General features: G+C 45.0%; 1 protein-coding gene across 1 annotated transcript in view; it reads right to left on the bottom strand.

Moving 5' to 3' along the window:
• LOC115205902 (protein jagged-1b-like) overlaps positions 1–20,000 on the bottom strand; it is a 65,613-nt gene that overhangs the window by 14,997 nt on the left and 30,616 nt on the right. The window contains exons 3-4 of the mRNA XM_029772335.1: positions 8,028–8,085; positions 4,029–4,283 (exon numbers count right to left, since the gene is read on the bottom strand). Coding sequence (XP_029628195.1) covers positions 4,029–4,283; positions 8,028–8,085 — 313 coding nt within the window. The remainder of the gene's footprint in view (positions 1–4,028; positions 4,284–8,027; positions 8,086–20,000) is intronic.

The raw sequence follows: 20,000 nt of genomic DNA, 5'->3' as shown, positions 1-20,000 counted from the left end.
TCCCCTGTCTGCACACCGCTGTAACACACAACACACACACACACACACAACATTACATCCCCGTCTGTCAGGTCAGAGACAGTCCACTGTCTGCACACCGCTGTAACACAACACACACACACACACACACACACACACACACACACACACACACACACACACACAACACACACACACACACACAACATTACATCCCCGTCTGTCAGGTCAGAGACAGTCCACTGTCTGCACACCGCTGTAACACAACACACACACACACACACACACACACACACACAACACACACACACACACACACAACATTACATCCCATCTGTCAGGTCAGAGACAGTCCACTGTCTGCACACCGCTGTAACACAACACACACACACACACACACACACACACACAAAACACACACACACACACACAACATTACATCCCCATCTGTCAGGTCAGAGACAGTGTACTGTCTGCACACCGCTGTAACACAACACACACACACACACACACACACACACACACACACACACACACACACACACACACACACACACACACACAACAGACACACACACACACACAACATTACATCCCATCTGTCAGGTCAGACACAGTCCACTGTCTGCACACCGCTGTAACACAACACACACACACACACACACACACACACACACACACACACAACATTACATCCCTGTCTGTCAGGTCAGAGACAGTCCACTGTCTGCACACCGCTGTAACACAACACACACACACACACACACACACAACATTACATCCCTGTCTGTCAGGTCAGAGACAGTCCACTGTCTGCACACCGCTGTAACACAACACACACACACACACACACACACACACACACACACACACAACATTACATCCCCATCTGTCAGGTCAGAGACAGTCCACTGTCTGCACACCGCTGTAACACAACACACACACACACACACACACACACACACACACACAACATTACATCCCCGTCTGTCAGGTCAGAGACAGTCCCCTGTCTGCACACCGCTGTAACACACAACACACACACACACACACAACATTACATCCCCGTCTGTCAGGTCAGAGACAGTCCACTGTCTGCACACCGCTGTAACACAACACACACACACACACACACACACACACACACACACACACACACAACACACACACACACAACATTACATCCCCGTTTGTCAGGTCAGAGACAGTCCACTGTCTGTACACCGCTGTAACACAACACACACACACACACACACACAACATTACATCCCATCTGTCAGGTCAGAGACAGTCCACTGTCTGCACACCGCTGTAACACAACACACACACACACACACACAACACACACACACACACACACACACACACACAACATTACATCCCCATCTGTCAGGTCAGAGACAGTCCACTGTCTGCACACCGCTGTAACACAACACACACACACACACACACACAACACACACACACACACACACACAACATTACATCCCATCTGTCAGGTCAGAGACAGTCCACTGTCTGCACACCGCTGTAACACAACACACACACACACACACACACACACACACACACACACAACATTACATCCCCGTCTGTCAGGTCAGAGACAGTCCACTGTCTGCACACCGCTGTAACACAACACACACACACACACACACACACACACAACATTACATCCCATCTGTCAGGTCAGAGACAGTCCACTGTCTGCACACCGCTGTAACACAACACACACACACACACACACACACACACACAACATTACATCCCCGTCTGTCAGGTCAGAGACAGTCCACTGTCTGCACACCGCTGTAACACAACACACACACACACACACACACACACACACACACACACACACACACACACACACACACACACACACACACAACATTACATCCCCATCTGTCAGGTCAGAGACAGACCACTGTCTGCACACCGCTGTAACACAACACACACACACACAACACACACACACACACACACACACACACACAACATTACATCCCATCTGTCAGGTCAGAGACAGTCCACTGTCTGCACACCGCTGTAACACAACACACACACACACACACACACACACACACACACACACACACACACACACACACACACACACACACACACACACACACACAACATTACATCCCCATCTGTCAGGTCAGAGACAGTCCACTGTCTGCACACCGCTGTAACACAACACACACACACACACACACACACACACACACACACACACACACACAACATTACATCCCCGTCTGTCAGGTCAGAGACAGTCCACTGTCTGCACACCGCTGTAACACAACACACACACACACACACACACACACACACACACACACACACACACACACACACACACACAACATTACATCCCATCTGTCAGGTCAGAGACAGTCCACTGTCTGCACACCGCTGTAACACAACACACACACACACACACACACACACACAAAACACACACACACACACACAACATTACATCCCCATCTGTCAGGTCAGAGACAGTGTACTGTCTGCACACCGCTGTAACACAACACACACACACACACACACACACACACACACACACACAACACACACACACACACACACAACATTACATCCCATCTGTCAGGTCAGACACAGTCCACTGTCTGCACACCGCTGTAACACAACACACACACACACACACACACACACACACAACACACACACACACACACACACACACACAACATTACATCCCCGTCTGTCAGGTCAGAGACAGTCCACTGTCTGCACACCGCTGTAACACAACACACACACAAACACACACACACACACACACACACACACACAACACACACACACACACACACACAACATTACATCCCCGTCTGTCAGGTCAGAGACAGTCCACTGTCTGCACACCGCTGTAACACAACACACACACACACACACACACACACACACACACACACACACACACACACACACACACACACACACAAACACACACACACACACACACACACACACACACACACACACACAACATTACATCCCCGTCTGTCAGGTCAGAGACAGTCCCCTGACACTGGGGACCTATAGACACTACAGACGCCAAATCAACACAGTCCCTACGTACCGACCAAGAGTACAAATCAACACAGTCCCTACGTACCGACCAAGAGTACAAATCAACACAGTCCCTACGTACCGACCAAGAGTACAAATCAACACAGTCCCTACGTACCGACCAAGAGTACAAATCAACACAGTCCCTACGTACCGACCAAGAGTACAAAACAACACTGTCATCAAAGAAACACAGCACACAGAACCGCAACAGTACACAGCATGACTGACGTCAGGAGGGGTAGTTCCATTTATGGTAATGTTCAGTGCTCTCCACCCTCTACGTCTCTCTGGGGACAAACTTCACTGACGACTCTCAACAAAGGATGTCTCCCTTCCTGTATCTCTCCAGGCCAATCAGCGCCCTGCTGAGAAGGAAGTGAGATGGAGAGGAGGGCGGCAGCGGGAGGGAGGACCACAGGATGTCATTACTCCAGGCTCATATCCTCCATGGTTTCCGCCATCATTTCCTTGATTTAGTCTCACCTCAGCAACCCTGCTGCTTCAGGTCAGAGGTCAGAGTGTGAGGTCACCTTAATGATGACTCACAAGCCGGAATCATAAAGTGACTTTGAAAAAACTGTCAGGACAATTGAGGTTTTTAAGGGGATTTTCCAGGCTTGATGATTATTACCTTGGTTATAACCTTGGTTATTACCTTGGCATAACATACTAAGAATAGGAATTGACGTACAAAGAGTCACAAGTCACAGGCAAGGAGGAGCCATCACTTGGATTCCATCCAATCATTTGTGCTGACCCTAATATGTCTGTAGTCTATAACACCAAGTCCCTAATGCAGGCTAAGCCCGAAACGCATTGGTTTCCTCAATAAGGAAGCATTTTCTATCAACTTCCACTGTCCTCTAAGAGCTGCTGAAGGTCCGCTTCACTACTGGAAGTCCAGAGTCTAGACCTTTGTCCAGAACCAGGTAGCCCTCGCTCACCTTCTCGACACTCCGGTCCGGTCCAGCCCTCCTTGCAGACCTTGATGCCGTTGACGTCACAGTCAAAGTGTCCGAAGAAGTCGTCCCGGGGCCGGCAGAACTTGTTGCAGAAGGGGCCGTAGTAGTTGGAGTCACAGCGGTACCGCAGGCGGTACTCCAGGCTGAGCGCGCGTCCGTGGTGACGGTACATCTGCCACTGCTCGCCAGGATTCAGCATGGAGGACAGGAGGACACGCTCGATCAGACCAGCCTGACCTGAAGGAGAGAGAAAAAGAGACAGAGAGAGAGAGAGAGAGGGAGGGATATATATATATAGAGAGAGAGAGAGGAGACATAGGGATAAAAAGAGAGAGTTAGATTTGCCCTGAGAGAAAGACAGTAGAGAAGAGACAGAGACAGAGAGACAGAGAGACAGAGAGAGAGAGAGAGAGAGATAGAGATTTGCCCTGAAAGAAAGACAGTAGAGAAGAGACAGAGAGACAGAGACAGAGACAGAGAGAGACAGAGAGAGAGAGAGAGATTTGCCCTGAGAGAAAGACAGTAGAGAAGAGACAGAGACAGAGAGACAGAGAGACAGAGAGAGAGAGAGAGAGAGAGATTTGCCCTGAGAGAAAGACAGTAGAGAAGAGACAGAGACAGAGAGACAGAGAGACAGAGAGACAGAGATTTGCCCTGAGAGAAAGACAGTAGAGAAGAGACAGTGTTTAGGTAAAGCGAGCAGCTAAAGGGCACAGGGTCGGTGTGGCTGCCCTGAAAGAGAGAGAACGAGAAGGGACAGAGTCTCGCTCCACCCTGCATGGTGGTGACATGTTGTGAGAGCTACTGATAAGGAGGAGAGGACAGGGTGAGGGCAGAGGTGGCAGACAGGGGACAGGGTGAGGGTGCAGAGGGTACAGAGGGTAGAGAGGGCACAGATGGGTAGGAGGGGCACAGAGTTTGGGTGGTGACATGGTGAGAGAGCTGCTGACCCCAGGGGGATTTCCCAGAGAGGCTGTCATCTCCACCTCAGTTATAATTCCCCCTGACAGGGTATTAACCCACACAAAGCACTGTGTGTGTGTGTGTGTGCGCGTGTGTGTGTGTGTGTGTGTGTGTGTGTGTGTGTGTGTGTGTGTGTGTGTGTGTGTGTGTGTGTGTGTGTGAGAAAAGGAGAGAGAATGTGTGTGTGTGTGCATGTGTGCGTGTGTGTGTGTGAGAGGGAGATGTGTGTGTGTGTATGTGTGTGTGAGAAAAGGAGAGAGAATGTGTGTGTGTGCATGTGTGCGTGCGTGCATGCGTGCGTGCGAGAGAGAATGTGTGTGTGTGTGTGTGTGAGAGGAAGATGTTTGTGTGTGTGAACGTGCTTGCGTGCGAGAGAGAGAGAATGTGTGTGTGTGTGTGTGTGAGAGGAAGATGTTTGTGTGTGTGAACGTGCTTGCGTGCGAGAGAGAGAGAATGTGTGTGTGCATGTGTGCGTGTGTGTGTGTGAGAGGGAGATGTTTGTGTGTGCGTGCGTGCGTGCATGCGTGCGTGCGAGAGAGAATGTGTGTATATGAGAGAGCGAGGCAGAGAATGTGAGTGGCGAAACAGTGTACTGTGTGAATGTGTATTTAAGAGACGGGGAGATGGAGCAAGAGATAGAGACAGAGAGAATGGGGGGCCTGTAAGTGAGTGGGAGAGAGAGAGCATTAGAGAGAGAGGGGAGGAGAGAGAGAGACGGGGAGGGAGGGAGACAGGGAGGGAGGGAGGGAGGGAGGGAGGGAGGGAGAGCTAATAACACACATAGCAAAAGTCCTGATGGAGGGATGAGATCATTTGGGTTTGAAACAAAAGAATGAAAACAGGGGCACATATTGGCTGGGGGGTTGGAAGGGGAGAGGGAACACAGCGGACACTAAGGGTGTTGTTATCCCAGCTACACCCCCCCCCCCCCATTCTCCACACGTGTGGCCGTGTGTGTGTGTGCGTGTGGTTTGTCAAAGCCCTTGAACTTGCAGCTACAGCAGCATATGTTCCTTCCCTTACTTCGCCGCCTCTGATGAGTCCAACAGCTCATTTCAACGCCCACAGTAAAGGGCTCTAGCGGAGAGACAGAGTCAGAGAGGGAGTGTGTGAGAGAGTGTACAGTATGACTGTTCCGTTGTGGTGAGTTGGGCACAGTTAAGACAGGGACAGACGGAGAGAGCGGTCTCAATGGGCGAGAACCCACACGGACAAGGATCATGTCAGCGGCCATCTAATCTCTAATCCCTTGTGACTGTGTCCCACTGCTCTGTATTGGATCTGAAGTGTTTGCCCTTGACGGTGTGTGTGTGTGTGTGTGTGTGTGTGTGTGTGTGGGGAGGGGGTTTAATGCCTACAAATCAATGAATAGACCGATGGCAGTCAATAGAACAACACACAAACACCGTTTATACCTGTCTCCAAATACACATTAAAAGTGCGTAGGGGGAGAAAGACAAAGGACGAACGAGAGAAAGAGAGAGAGAGAGAGAGAGAGAAAGTGAGATAGAGACAGATAAAGAGAGCGAAAGAGAGAGTGACAGAGAGGAAGTGACACAGAGCCACGGTTGGTTGTTCAAAAAAGGGGGGGGTTGTATTGTTTTTTAATTGATTGGATTGCATTTCGTGTGATCCAACGTAAACGTATTGTTCACATAAAATAAAGAGGGAGAAAATCACCGGGGGAACACAACTAGCTCCCTTCCGAGTCGATGGAGGTCATGTTTTACAGCGTTGTCACTGTGTTCTCCGTCTCTGTCCAAGGACTCTGTGGCTCTGTGTTAGACAGCTACATTACAGTGTTGTAATCCATCCTGATTAGAGCTGTGGGCCTGTAAGTTGTCCCTGGCTCCTCCAGCACGTCTGCTTTTTATTTATTTAGCTGAGCTGGGAGCCAGGAGAGAGGCTTTAAACCCAACGTGGTAAAAAAGAGAGAATGTTTCAGGAGCTCAGGAAGAACGAGGGATGGCGCAAACAAGACGTACGGCTAGAGCTGTGGAGGCAGAGGGAAAGAGAGACGGAGGGAAGAGGAAAAAGAGAGGGAGAAGGAGGAAGAGGAGGAGGTCTGGGGTTTGGTTCCCAGTCTCTCATTATCTCTCCACTCATCTTTTGGCTGAGTCTGTCTGCAGCCTTTTACTGGGCAGGAGAGGGCAGAGGAACAAGGGAGACAGGGGGAGAGGATGAACAGGAAAGGCTGGGGAACGAGAGGAATGAGGAAGGATAGTCGCATCTTTGTGTTTGTGTGTCTTAGTGTGTATGTAAGGAGTATTGAAGTGTTGATTTGTGTGTGTGTGTGGACTATGTCTGTCTGTTTTTAGAGAATGCTGCGCACATTCCCTATCTTTGATTATGAGCAGAAACGAGAAGCGGAGTGTGAAATTAAAGGGTCTGACTGGGAGACCCTTACACTGAAACACTGACACACACACACACCAGCACACGTACAGGCACAATTAGAAGCACGCACACACACACGCACACACGCACGCACGCACGCACACACACACACACACACACACACACACACACACACACACACACACACTATCAACATCCACCCTGTACGCACAACCACAAAGGCAAACACATTTGCTACACTGCAAGTGCAAACTGATACACATTCAAAACAGACACACATACTGGTTGTGCCTCCTTTTCAAGACAGCAAGGGGACCCAGTGAGGACAGGGGGGAACCATAGCCCTGGGTCACAAACAGGAAGGGGGAGGGGCCACATGCACTCTATGTCCCTCTCCCTCCCTCCCTCCCTGTCTGTATCACTGCTTATTTTGCTTTAACGTGTGTGGGAAAGTACGAGAGTCTGGCTGTGCTCGAAGAAATAAGTCAATTTAGTCTGTCTGTCTCTTTCACTGATTTGCTCTCTCTCTCTCTCTCTCTCTCTCTCTCTCTCTCTCTCTCACACACACACACACACACACACACACACACACACACACACACACACACACACACACACACACACACACACACACACAGGAAATTCTCTTTCCAGCCTTACCTGATTCTGATGTTTCGTTGTCATGGTCGAGAGCCTCTAACACCAAGGAGAACGATTTCTGTGGAGGAAAAAGAGAGAGAACAAGGTTCAATCAATTCAGTTTAATCTACGTATGTAGATCTAATCCAAATTGATTTGTCACAAAGTGCTTAGCAACAATCTGGCGTGAAACACCCAAAAGAGCTAGCCAAGAACACGTGGCAGCTCACAGTAGTCTTACTGATGAAATGAAACAAATACAACCTTGCAACCTCACAGTGTGAAGAACATTTTACATTTTAGTCATTTAGCAGACACTCTTATCCAAAGCAACTTACAGTAGTGAATGCATACATTTTATTTCATTTTTTTTCTCCGTACTGGTCCCCCATGGGAATCGAACCCACAACCCAGGCGTTGCAAACACCATGCTCTACCAACTGAGCCACACGGGACCACAAGAGCAATGTCCTTTTTGACTCACTCCAGAAACGTCCATAAAATCCATATAGCAGTTGGGCTGTGATGGTCACGGAATTTTGGATGATGGTAATTGGCCAGCCAAATGACTGTGGTCACTGTAATAACAGTTCGAATTGCATTTAATTAAAAAAAAAATAATAATCAAATTAAATAAATCCTGACAAAAACGTTCTCCTCTCCTCCGCTCCTGACCGCATGTGCCGCCATATAAATAGAATGAATAGAACAGGCGTTTTCATTCTAGTCAATGATGGCATAATGGGTGGACTGGCTACCATTGCGAGTGCACCGATAGCAGAGATGGACACCCCATTGTTTCTGGTTATATTACAGTCAATGAACAAAGTAGACCACACAAAGCTGCTACTGCACTGGAGAGCCAGAACCTTAAGGACACCGGAACTGACCATTCTTTTTTATGGTAAACAGCCTGAATCTTAATTTATCCACCAGCTTTGGCCATAGGAGCAAAGCAGGAAGTAAAAGCAGGAAGTGTACCCATCAATGTGTGCTGTGATTTGTTGATTCAACTCAACTGACATTACAAAAAAAAACACATCAGTTAAAATCCTTTGAATAAACATTCTACATTTCAGCAGGGAGCAACAAAGTCCATGTTACCGCTGAAACGGACTCAACCTCATGAAACAAACTGAGTGCTCACGTCCCAAAATATAACACTTTTTTGGTTATTACATGATTCCACATGTGTTACTTCATAGTTTTGAGGTCTTCACTATTATTCTACAATGTAGAAAATAGTAAAAAATTAAGAAAAACCCTGGAAAGAGTAGGTGTGTCCAAACGTTTGACTGGTACTATACTGTATCCTATGTCCTCAATAATTATTGGGACAGTGAAGCATTTTTTCAGCTTTTGACTCTATACTCAAAAGGTTTGTATTTTAAATCAAACAGTGACTATGAAGTTAAAGTGCAGACTACTTTAATTTGAGGTTTAATTTGAGGATATTTTCATCCATATCGGGTGAAATTACAGCACTTTTTGTACATAGTCCCCCCATCTTAGGGCACCAAAAGCTTTGGAACAAATTCACTAATACAGTTAATTCGGAATGTATTCATACCCCTTGACTTTTTTTTACATTTTGTTGCGTTACAGCCTTATTCTAAAATTGATTAAATAAACATTTCCCCCATCAATCTACACACAATACCCCATAATGACAAAGCGAAAACATGTTTCCTTGAAATGTTTCTACAACTTGATTGGAGTCCACCTGTGGTATATTAAACAGATTGGACATGATTTGGAAAGGCACACACCTGTCTATATAAGGTACCCCAGTTGACAGTGCATGTCAGAGCAAAAACCAAGCCATGAGGTCGTAGGAATTGTCCGTAGAGCTCTGAGACAGGATTGTGTCGAGGCACAGAGGTGGGGAAGGGTACCAAAAAATGTCTGCAGCATTGAAGGTCCCCAAGAACACAGTGGCCTCCATCATTCTTAAATGGAAGAAGATTGGAACCAACAAGACTCTTCCTAGAGCTGGCTGCCCAGCCAAATTGAGCAATCTGAGGAGAAGGGCCTTGATCAGGGAGGTGACAAAGAACCCGATGGTCACTCTGACAGAGCTCCTCTGTGGAGATGGGAGAACCTTCCAGAAGGACAACCATCTCTGCAGCACTCTATCAATCAGGCCTTTATGGTAGAGTGGCCAGACGGAAGCCACTCCTCAGTAAAATGTACACAACAGCCCGTTTGGAGTTTGCTTAAAGTCACCTAAAGGACACTCAGGCTATGATAAACAAGATTCTCTGGCCTGAATGCCAAGCGTCATGTCTGGAGGAAACCTGGTACCATCCCTAAGGTGGTGCATGGTGGTGGCAGAATCATGCTGAGGGGATGTTTTTCATCGGCAGAGATTCCAGACTAGACAGGATTGAGGGAAAGATGAACAGAGCAAAGTACAGAGAGATCCTTGATGAAAACCTGCTCCAGAGTGCTCAGAACCTCAGACTGGGGTGAAGGTTCACCTTCCAACAGGACAACGACCCTAAGTACACAGCCAAGACAACGCAGGAGTGGCTTCGGGACAAGACTCTGAATATCCTTGAGTTGCCCAGCCAGAGCCCAGACTTGAACCCGATCGAACATATCTGAAGACTGAAAATAATCGCTGCAAAAGGTTCTTCAACAAAGTACTGGGTAAAGGGTCTGAATACTTATGTAATTGTGATATTACAGCTTTAAATTGTAATAAATATGCAGCAATGTCTAAAAAAACAGTTTTTGCTTTGTCATTGTGGGTATTGTGTGTAGATTGATGAGGGGGAAAAAATATTTATTCAATTTTAGAATAAGGCTGTAACGTAACAAAATGTGGAAAAAGTCAAGGTGTCTGAATACTTTCCGGATGCTCTGTATGTGTATTAAAGTAGTAAGTTAAGTATTTGGTCCCATATTCCTACCACGCAATGACTACATCAAGCTTGTGACTAAACACATTTGTTGGACGCATTTGCTGTTTGTTTTGGTTGTGTTTCAGATGATTTTGTGCCCAATGGAAATTAATAGTAAATAATGTATTGTGTCATTTTGGAGTCCGTTTAATTGTAAATAAGAATATAATATGCTTCTAAACATTTCTACAGTAATGTGGATGCTACCATGACTACGGATAAGCCTGAATGAATTGTGAATAATGATGAGTGAGAATGTTACAGACACACAAATATCACACCCATATAAGACATGCAAACTCCTCACCATTACAATAACAGGAGAGGTTAGCATTGGGGGGGGGGGGATTTGTGCGTCTGTAACTTTCTCAGTGAGATGTACCCATCTCGTTGTTATTAAATTATTAGAGATACACAAATTGTTTTTTGCACCCATCCATGCGTCATGTCCACAATGGTCATGTGAGGTGAAATGCGTATATATTTTGGGATGTGAGCACTCAGTGGGATTGACCTGACGAAGATCCGTTTGGGATGGAAACGTTATCAATAAAGCGGTGAATTGGGAGCTTTAGCAGTGTGCGGCCCTTCTTGTACGACCACAAACTTTTCTGTAACTTTCTCGCTCATCATTATTCACGATTCATTCAGGATTATCCGTAATCATGGTAGGATCCATATTGTTAAATCCACTTCAATCAGAGTAGACCAAGGGGAGGAGACAAGTTCAATCAATCTTTTTAGGCCTTGAGACAACTGAGACATGGATTGTGTATGTGTGCCATTCAGAGGGTGAATGGGCAAGACAAAAGACTGAAGTGCCTTTGAATGGGGTATGGTAGTAGTTGCCAGGCGCACCGGTTTGAGTGGGTCAAGAACTGCAACGCTGCTGGGTTTTCCACGCTCAACAGTTTCCCACGTGTTAAGAATGGTCCACCAGCCAAACGACATCCAGCCATCTTGGCACAACTGTGGGAAGCATTGGAGTCAACATGGGCCAGCATCCCTGTGGAACGCTTTCGACACCTTGTAGTCCACGTCCCGATGAATTCAGGCTGTTCTGAAGGAAAAAACTAGGTGTAACTCAATATTAGGAAGGTGTTGCAAATTTTTTGTACACTCAGTGTGTGTATGTATATATATATTTTATTTTATTTTTATGATGGTCTTCATCCATAACCATCATTTACACAGTTATATGGTAATTGTGCCAGCCCTATATAGCAGCACTGATGTGATCTGCCAAGCTAGGCTACCTCAAGGAAGCCATGCTACCAACATCTATGGAGCACTCTTCCAACTCTGCCAGGCCCTTAAGGGCCGGGAGGAAGCGTCTCAGAGTGGGAGTGCTGATCTAGGATCAGTTTTTCCTTTTAGATCATAATGAATAAGATTCTATAAACAGATCCTAGATCAGCACTCCTACTCTGAGACGTTTGTGGATACGGGCCCAGGTACAGTATGCTTGCATGATACGACAGAGTGGGGTGAACGATTAGGAATGCAGCACCATACAAACAGCAGCAACACACAGAGAGACACACAGACATAGAGACACACAGAGAGAGACAGAGAGAGAGAGTACTGTATAGACTACTACATCTGGCTACAAAAGGGCCTGTACAGAAGACAGGGACAAACAGCAGATATCTTACAATTTAGGATTTACAAAGATACTTAAATTTCTTCGCTCATTCTGTCTTTGGTGCAGATCAGCAATGAATAATTCAGACCCATGTCCCCCCCTTTCTCCATCCGTCCTCTCTCTCTCTCCCCGAAACACACCAGTGGCTGCCATGCAAATCACCCCGCCGTGCATTGTGGACCGGGTGTCCTCCTAAAGGGCTGGATGGATGTGCAGTCACGCCTCTGCTCTAAGGGCCCACCACCGAGGGGATGAGTGGAGCGAGGGAGGGAGGGAGGGAGAGATGGAGAGGTGGACGACGAAAGGTGAGTTTAGATGGAAGAAAAGAGGGCGGAATATAAATGAAAAGATAGTGCGTGAGCGGAGAGTAAATGACATGTAGAAGAATGATGGCAGGATGGAGGGGAGAAGGAGCGGGTATAAAAATGTGTAGAGGATAGTTAATTAGAGGTCGGAAAAAAACATTCAGGAGTGTGGAGGGAAGGATGAAGGGAAGGGAAGGTGCACTGGAGTGTAGACGCTGAGGGTGCACGCGCACGTGCGTGTGTGATCCGAGGTGAGGGAGGACAGAGAACATGAGAGGTTGGGTTGGGTCTTAGACCGACCAGACATTCAGGAGAACAGGAAACAAGACAGAAAACAGATACAGGAGGAAGAGAACGGGAGGATGGAACTCTAGCATGGTAGAGGAAAAGAGCATGGAAAGTGAGGAGTTGAAGGTCGGGGAGATGTTAGATAAAGAAGGTGCGGAGAAGAAAGTGCTAGAACAATGGATGAAAGCATACAGGAGCGGTAAAGAAGAGGTGGGGAGGCGAGAGGGAGGTGTGGATGTGGAGAGCAGTGCCGAGACACGCGCACGCGTACACACACACACACACACACACACACACACACACACACACACACACACACACACACACACACACACACACACACAGTGGTAGATCATATCAGTCAGAGTGCTAATGAGAGCCATTGAAACCCCCAGAGTGCAGGCAGGCTGTTTATGGCTCGGGGTGATGGACCACTTGCATTCATAGATGTTTCTCATATCATCTCTTAGAACATTTTTTTAAACCCTTATAGATTAGTGACAAATTAGGTTTGAAGAACAGTGATCGTTCTACCTATTCTATTTCCATGTGAGAGGGGACTAGGGTGGGGTGATTATGGGCAAAAGTCATCATTGGTTTGGACATCCTGTCAGAAAACTTCTGGGTAGGAAATGATGCAGTGTCCAACACACACACACACACACACACACACACACACACACACACACACACACCATTACCTCAGTGTTGGCCTGCTCCCTGGCTACTAGCTAAGGACACCTTTTTCCCATCCAATTTCTCTCCTTATCTCTCTCTCTCCCTCTGTTCTCCAACCGCTCCACCCCTCCCCCAACCCTCCCCCATTCTCCCCCACCCTGTACCTGCTCCCATGCCAGCAGCAGGCTACGACCTAAGGGAGGCCCATGTGACACACAAACACACACACACACACACACCCAACACACACACACACACACACACACACACACACACACACACACACACACACACAGCCAGGTGACACACACACTCAGGAAGGGTGTACCTGTGACCAGACCTGTTGCTAAGGCTGGGGTCACACCCAGGGGACCAGAGTAACCGTGCTTACTCATCATGACATCTGCACACTGTCATTTCTTTGTTGTGCAATATTTTAGCCCTGCTATTAGATGAATTATTATTTTATTGCTACTGGTCATTTTCACGTAAAAGGATCAATAAGCACCAACATGTGAAGTTCATAGGAGCATGTCACATTCGGTGTCAAATTAAAACTAAGAGTCTATATTTTTGAGAACTGAAGGTATACATTTTTCAATCATTTTCCCATCCGAAAAATTTGGAATAAGCAAAGGCTATGATTTCTGGGCAAACAGATGGAAAAGGGGTCTAACATAAAAGTATTAAAAGGAATTAGAAATACATAAAAACACAATAATGTTGAAGACCCCTGCCAACTAATATCAACACTTATATTTTGTTTTGGAGACATTTTTCTGCTTTCTGTAAGTTTAAGAAACATTGCCTTACCAAAACACAAATATCTTTAAGATATTTTCTAAATTCTCTCCCTCTACTGAACTCTACTGTACTGAACGATACTGTCTGAACTGTACTCTACTGTACTCTACCGTACTCTACCGTACTGTACTCAACCGTACTGTACTGTACTCTACTCTACCGTACTGTACTGTACTCTACTCTACTGTACCGTACTCTACCGTAGCGTACTCCACTGTACTCTACTGAACTCTACTCTACCGTACTGTACTCTACTGTACTGTACTGTACTGTACTCTACTCTACCGTACTGTACTCTACTGTACTGTACTGTACTCTACCGTACCGTACTCTACGGTAGCGTACTCCACTGTACTCTACTGAACTCTACTGTACTGTACTCTACTCTACTCTACCGTACTGTACTCTTCCGTACCGTACTCTACCGTACTGTACTGTACTGAACTCCACTGTACTGTACTGAACTCTACTGTACTGAACTCTACTCTACTCTACTCTACTGATCTCTACTGTGCTCTACTTTGATGTCCAAACTTGTGAAATATACACTACCGGTCAAAGGTTTGGACACACCTACTCATTCAATAGTTTTTCTTAATTTTTAATGTGTTCTACATTGTAGAATAATAGTGAAGACATCAAAACCATGAAATAACATATATGGAATCATATAGTAACCAAAAAAGTGTTAAATAAATCAAAATATATTTTATATTTGAGATTCTTCAAATTGCCACCCTTTGCCTTGATGACAGCTTTGCTCACTCTTGGCATTCTCTCAACCAGATTCATGAGGAATGCTTTTCCAACAGTCTTGATGGAGTTCCCACATATGCTGAGCACTTGTTGGCTGCTTTTCCTTCACTCTGGGGTCCAACTCATCCCAAACCATCTCAATTGGGTTGAGGTCAGGTGATTGTGGATGCCAGGTCATCTGATGCAGCACTCCATCACTCTCCTTCTTGGTCAAATAGCCCTTACACAGCCTGGAGGTGTGTTGGGTTATTGTCCTGTTGGAAAACAAATGATAGTCCCACTAAGCCCAAACCAGATGGGATGGTGTATCACTGCAGAATGCTGTGGTAGCCATGCTGGTTAAGTGTGCCTTGAAGTCTAAAGAAATCACAGACAGTGTCACCAGCAAAGCACCCCCACACCATAACACGTCCTCCTCCATGCTTTACAGTGGGAAATACACATGCAGAGATCATCCGTTCACCCACACAGCGTCTCACAAAGACACGGCGGTTGGAACCAAAAATCTCCAATTTGGACTCCAGACCAAAGGACAAATTTCCACCGGTCTAATGTCCATTTCTCGTGTTTCTTGGCCCAAGCAAGTCTCTTCTTATTATTGGTGTCTTTTAGTAGTGGTTTCTTGCAGCAATTCGACCATGAAGGCCTGATTCACACTGTCTCCTCTGAACAGTTGATGTTGAGATGTGTCTGTTACTTGAACTCTGTGAAGCAATTATTTGGGTTACAATTCTGAGGCTGGTAACTCTAATGAATTTATCCTCTGCAGCAGAGGTAACTCTGGGTCTTCCTTTCCTGTGGCGGTCCTCATGAGAGCCAGTTTCATCACAGCGCTTGATGGTTTTTGTGACTGCACTTGAAGAAACTTTCAAAGTCTTGAAACTTTCTGTATGACTGAGCTTCATGTCTTAAAGTAATGATGGACTGTTGTTTCTCTTTGCTTATTTGAGCTGTTCTTGCCATAATATTGACTCGGTCTTTTACCAAATAGGGCTATCTTCTGTATACCACCCCTACCTTGTCACAACACAACTGGTTTGCTCAAACGCATTAAGGAAAGAAATTACACAAATTAACTTTTAAGAAAGCACACCTGTTAATTGAAACGCATTCCAGGTGTCTACCTCATGAAGCTGATTGAGAGAATCCCAAGAGTGTGCAAAGCTGTCATCAAGGCAAAGGGTGGCTATTTGAAGAATCTCAAATATAAAATATATTTTGATTTGTTTCGCACTTTTTTGGTTACTACATGATTCCATTTTGTTATTTCATAGTTTTGATGTCTTCACTATTATTCTACAATGTAGAAAATAGTAAAAATCAAGAAAAACCCTTGAATGAGTAGGTGATCTGAAACATTTGACTGGTAGTGTAGATGTCTATGATTTGTTCAGATTTGGTCCTGTCCGGACCAACCACATTTGGTCTTGTTTGGGGGCAGAGCTCATTAAAAATAATACCCAGTGTGTAGAATAATATCCGAATATGCAAAGGCGAATATTGCATATTTATACCTTTGTGTACCTATTTAGAATACAACGCCATGAAGAGAATGATATTCATATCCATAATTATGCATTTCTGTGTAGTACAGATCAGGGACCCATGATGAAATTCTGATACCACAATTCCATTACCATGTGTAAATCCACTTCACTTCCTGTAATTCAATAACCAAAGCAATTTTTTTCAAAGTCAATGTGTCAAGACTTAGCTGACACCGCACTCTTTCTGCAGACTTTGTTGAATCTTAATTCAGAGCAGATATTTAACAGAAAATACACAAAACTGAGGGAGATTTGACCAAAATTCTGCTACCAAACTTTGCATCTGCACAGTTCTTCCAGTAAATGGGTTTTTGTCAACAAAATCTGCGTAAATTGTTGAAAATAGTCATTGCGCATAGAGTTGTAGGGTTTGTTAAACGTTGAAATTAAATGTTTTTATTTTGGCATATATTTTAAGTGAAAAATCTGAGTGTCAGCGCAATTCCGTTCCCATGGAATTGCCCAATTGTTTTATTTTGAAGATCTTGGGACTACATTTTTGTATGAACTGTGCTATAAAGGTCATTATCAAAAACCATATCGCATCATTTTCCAATAATGCCATACTACAAAACAGATACACAGTCCAACACACTTCAAAATGTCATCTATCAGTAATGCAATAAACACAGATATGCAAATCAGATGCACAGAAGCATACCAACATTTTAACACACAAATATACACACAACAATAGGACAAATATAAGCACCAACCAAATCATTATTATTAAACCACAATATTCTGATGTGAAATATATACTGCAAATTAGAGGTCGACCGATTATGATTTTTCAACGCCGATAACGATACCGATTATCGGAGGGCCAGAAAAAGCTGATACCGATTTGCCGGCCGATTTTTTTCTATATTTGAAATCATGACAATTACAATAATACTGAATGAACAATGAACCCTTTTATTTGAACTTAATATAATACAGAAATAACATCTATTTAGTCTCAAATAAATAATGAAACATGTTCAATTTGGTTTAAATGATGCAAAAACACAGTGTTGGAGAAGAAAGTAAAAGTGCATTATGTGCCATGTAAGAAAGCTAACGTTTAAGTTCCTTGCTCAGAACATGAGAACATATGAAAGCTGGTGGTTCAATATTCCCAGTTCTTCTATATTCCCAGTTAAGAAGTTTTAGGTTGTAGTTATTATAGGACTATTTCTCTCTATACCATTTGTATTTCATATACCTTTGACTATTGGATGTTCTTATAGGCACTTTAGTATTGCCATCCTAATCTCGGGAGTTTAGGATGTCATAAACAGTGCTGTGCATCAAGCATTGCTAAGAGTTTCTCACAAATGCAGTAAAGTTCTGTTTGAATGAATGCTTACGAGCCTGCTGCTGCCTACCACCGCTCAGTCAGACTGCTCTATCAAATATCAAATCATAGACTTAATTATAATACAATAAACACAGAAATACGAGCCTTAGGTCATTAATATGGTCAAATCCGGAAACTATCATTTTGAAAACCAAACGTTTTTTCTTTCAGTGAAAGACGGAACGATTCCGTATTTTGTCGAACGGGTGGCAACCCTAAGTCTAAATATTGCTGTTACATTGCACAACCTTTAATGTTATGTCACAATTATGTAAAATGATGGCAAATTAATGACGGTCTTTGTTAGGAAGAAACACAGTTCGCAACAAGCCAGGCGGCCCAAACTGTTGCATATACCCTGACTCTGCTTATACTGAACGCAAGAGAAGTGACACAATTTCCCTAGTCAACACTGCCTGCTAACATGCATTTATTTGAAAATATGCAGGTTTAAAAATATATACTTCTGTGTATTGATTTTAAAGAAAGGCATTGATGTTTATGGTTTGGTTTCATTGGTGCAACGACAGTGCTTTTTTCGCGAATGCGCTTGTTAAATCATCACCCGTTTGGAGAAGTAGGCTGTGATTCGATGATAAATTAACAGGCACCGCATTGATTATATGCAACACAGGACAAGCTAGTTAAACTAGTAATATCATCAACCATGTGTAGTTAACTAGTGATTATGTGAAGATTGATTGTTTTTTATTAAGATAAGTTTAATGCTAGCTAGCAACTTACCTTGGCTCCTTGCTGCACTCGTGTAACAGGTGGTCAGCCTGCCACGCAGTTTCCTCGTGGATTGCAATGTCGGCCGTAATCGGCATCCAAAAAGGCCGACTACCGATTGTTATGAAAACTTGAAATCGGCCCTAATTAATCAGCCATGCCAAATACACACACCCCTAGCACCCACACATATAGCCACTCACTCTCTCACACACAGACAGAAACACACAAACAAACTTGCTTTGACACACAATGGTTCCCTCTCTCCTTGTCACTCAAACCTGCAGTTCCACCACAGCAGACTGGTTCCACTCGCTCTCTTACAAGTCAGGTTAGAAATACACAGATACGTTGCTAAGATCGCTAAGGGGGGAAAAAAACAGGCCTGACTGAGTACACAGTGTGTGCGTGTGCGTGTCTGCGTGTGTAAACAACAGTAATGAGACACAGGGTCACTGATGATACCAGCGACAATGACAATAATGCAGGGATATTTCTACCTTTAGTCACCAAAACAACCACATTGTGATATTTGTGCTATTTGGGACAACAACAGCAGAAGGGATGACAGAGCCGGGGAGTGACGTGCGTGTTGTTTACATCTGAGAGCAGGGTGTGTGTGTGTTTGTGTGTTTGTCAGGGTGCAATGTCGTTGTGGGAGTGTGTGTGGGAGTGCAGTTTTGTCTGGTGTGTGTGCGCGGACTACCACAGTGTGTTTTGTGTGTGTTTTGTGTGTGTTATTGTGTGTTTTGTGTGTGTGAGCGTGTGTGTGTGCGTGTGTGTGTGTGTGTGTGTGCGTGTGTGAGTCGTCTAAAGCTGAGAAGAGGGCCCAAAGCGTGTCACGGCAGCGAGTTGAGAGGCTGGAAAAAAACCATTAAAAACATTAAAACACTTCAAAAAGTATGATGATTCGTTCAAGAGGAAACTCAACTGGGCTTTCCTAACCCCACTATTTCCCCCAGAAAACATCCATGGAATGTCTATCATCTCT

The sequence above is a fragment of the Salmo trutta genome, chromosome 13, assembly GCF_901001165.1.
Source record: "Salmo trutta chromosome 13, fSalTru1.1, whole genome shotgun sequence".
NCBI classification, from domain to species: domain Eukaryota; kingdom Metazoa; phylum Chordata; class Actinopteri; order Salmoniformes; family Salmonidae; genus Salmo; species Salmo trutta.
The sequence above is the reverse complement of the archived record's forward strand: the minus strand, read 5'-3'. Positions and strand labels throughout refer to the sequence as shown.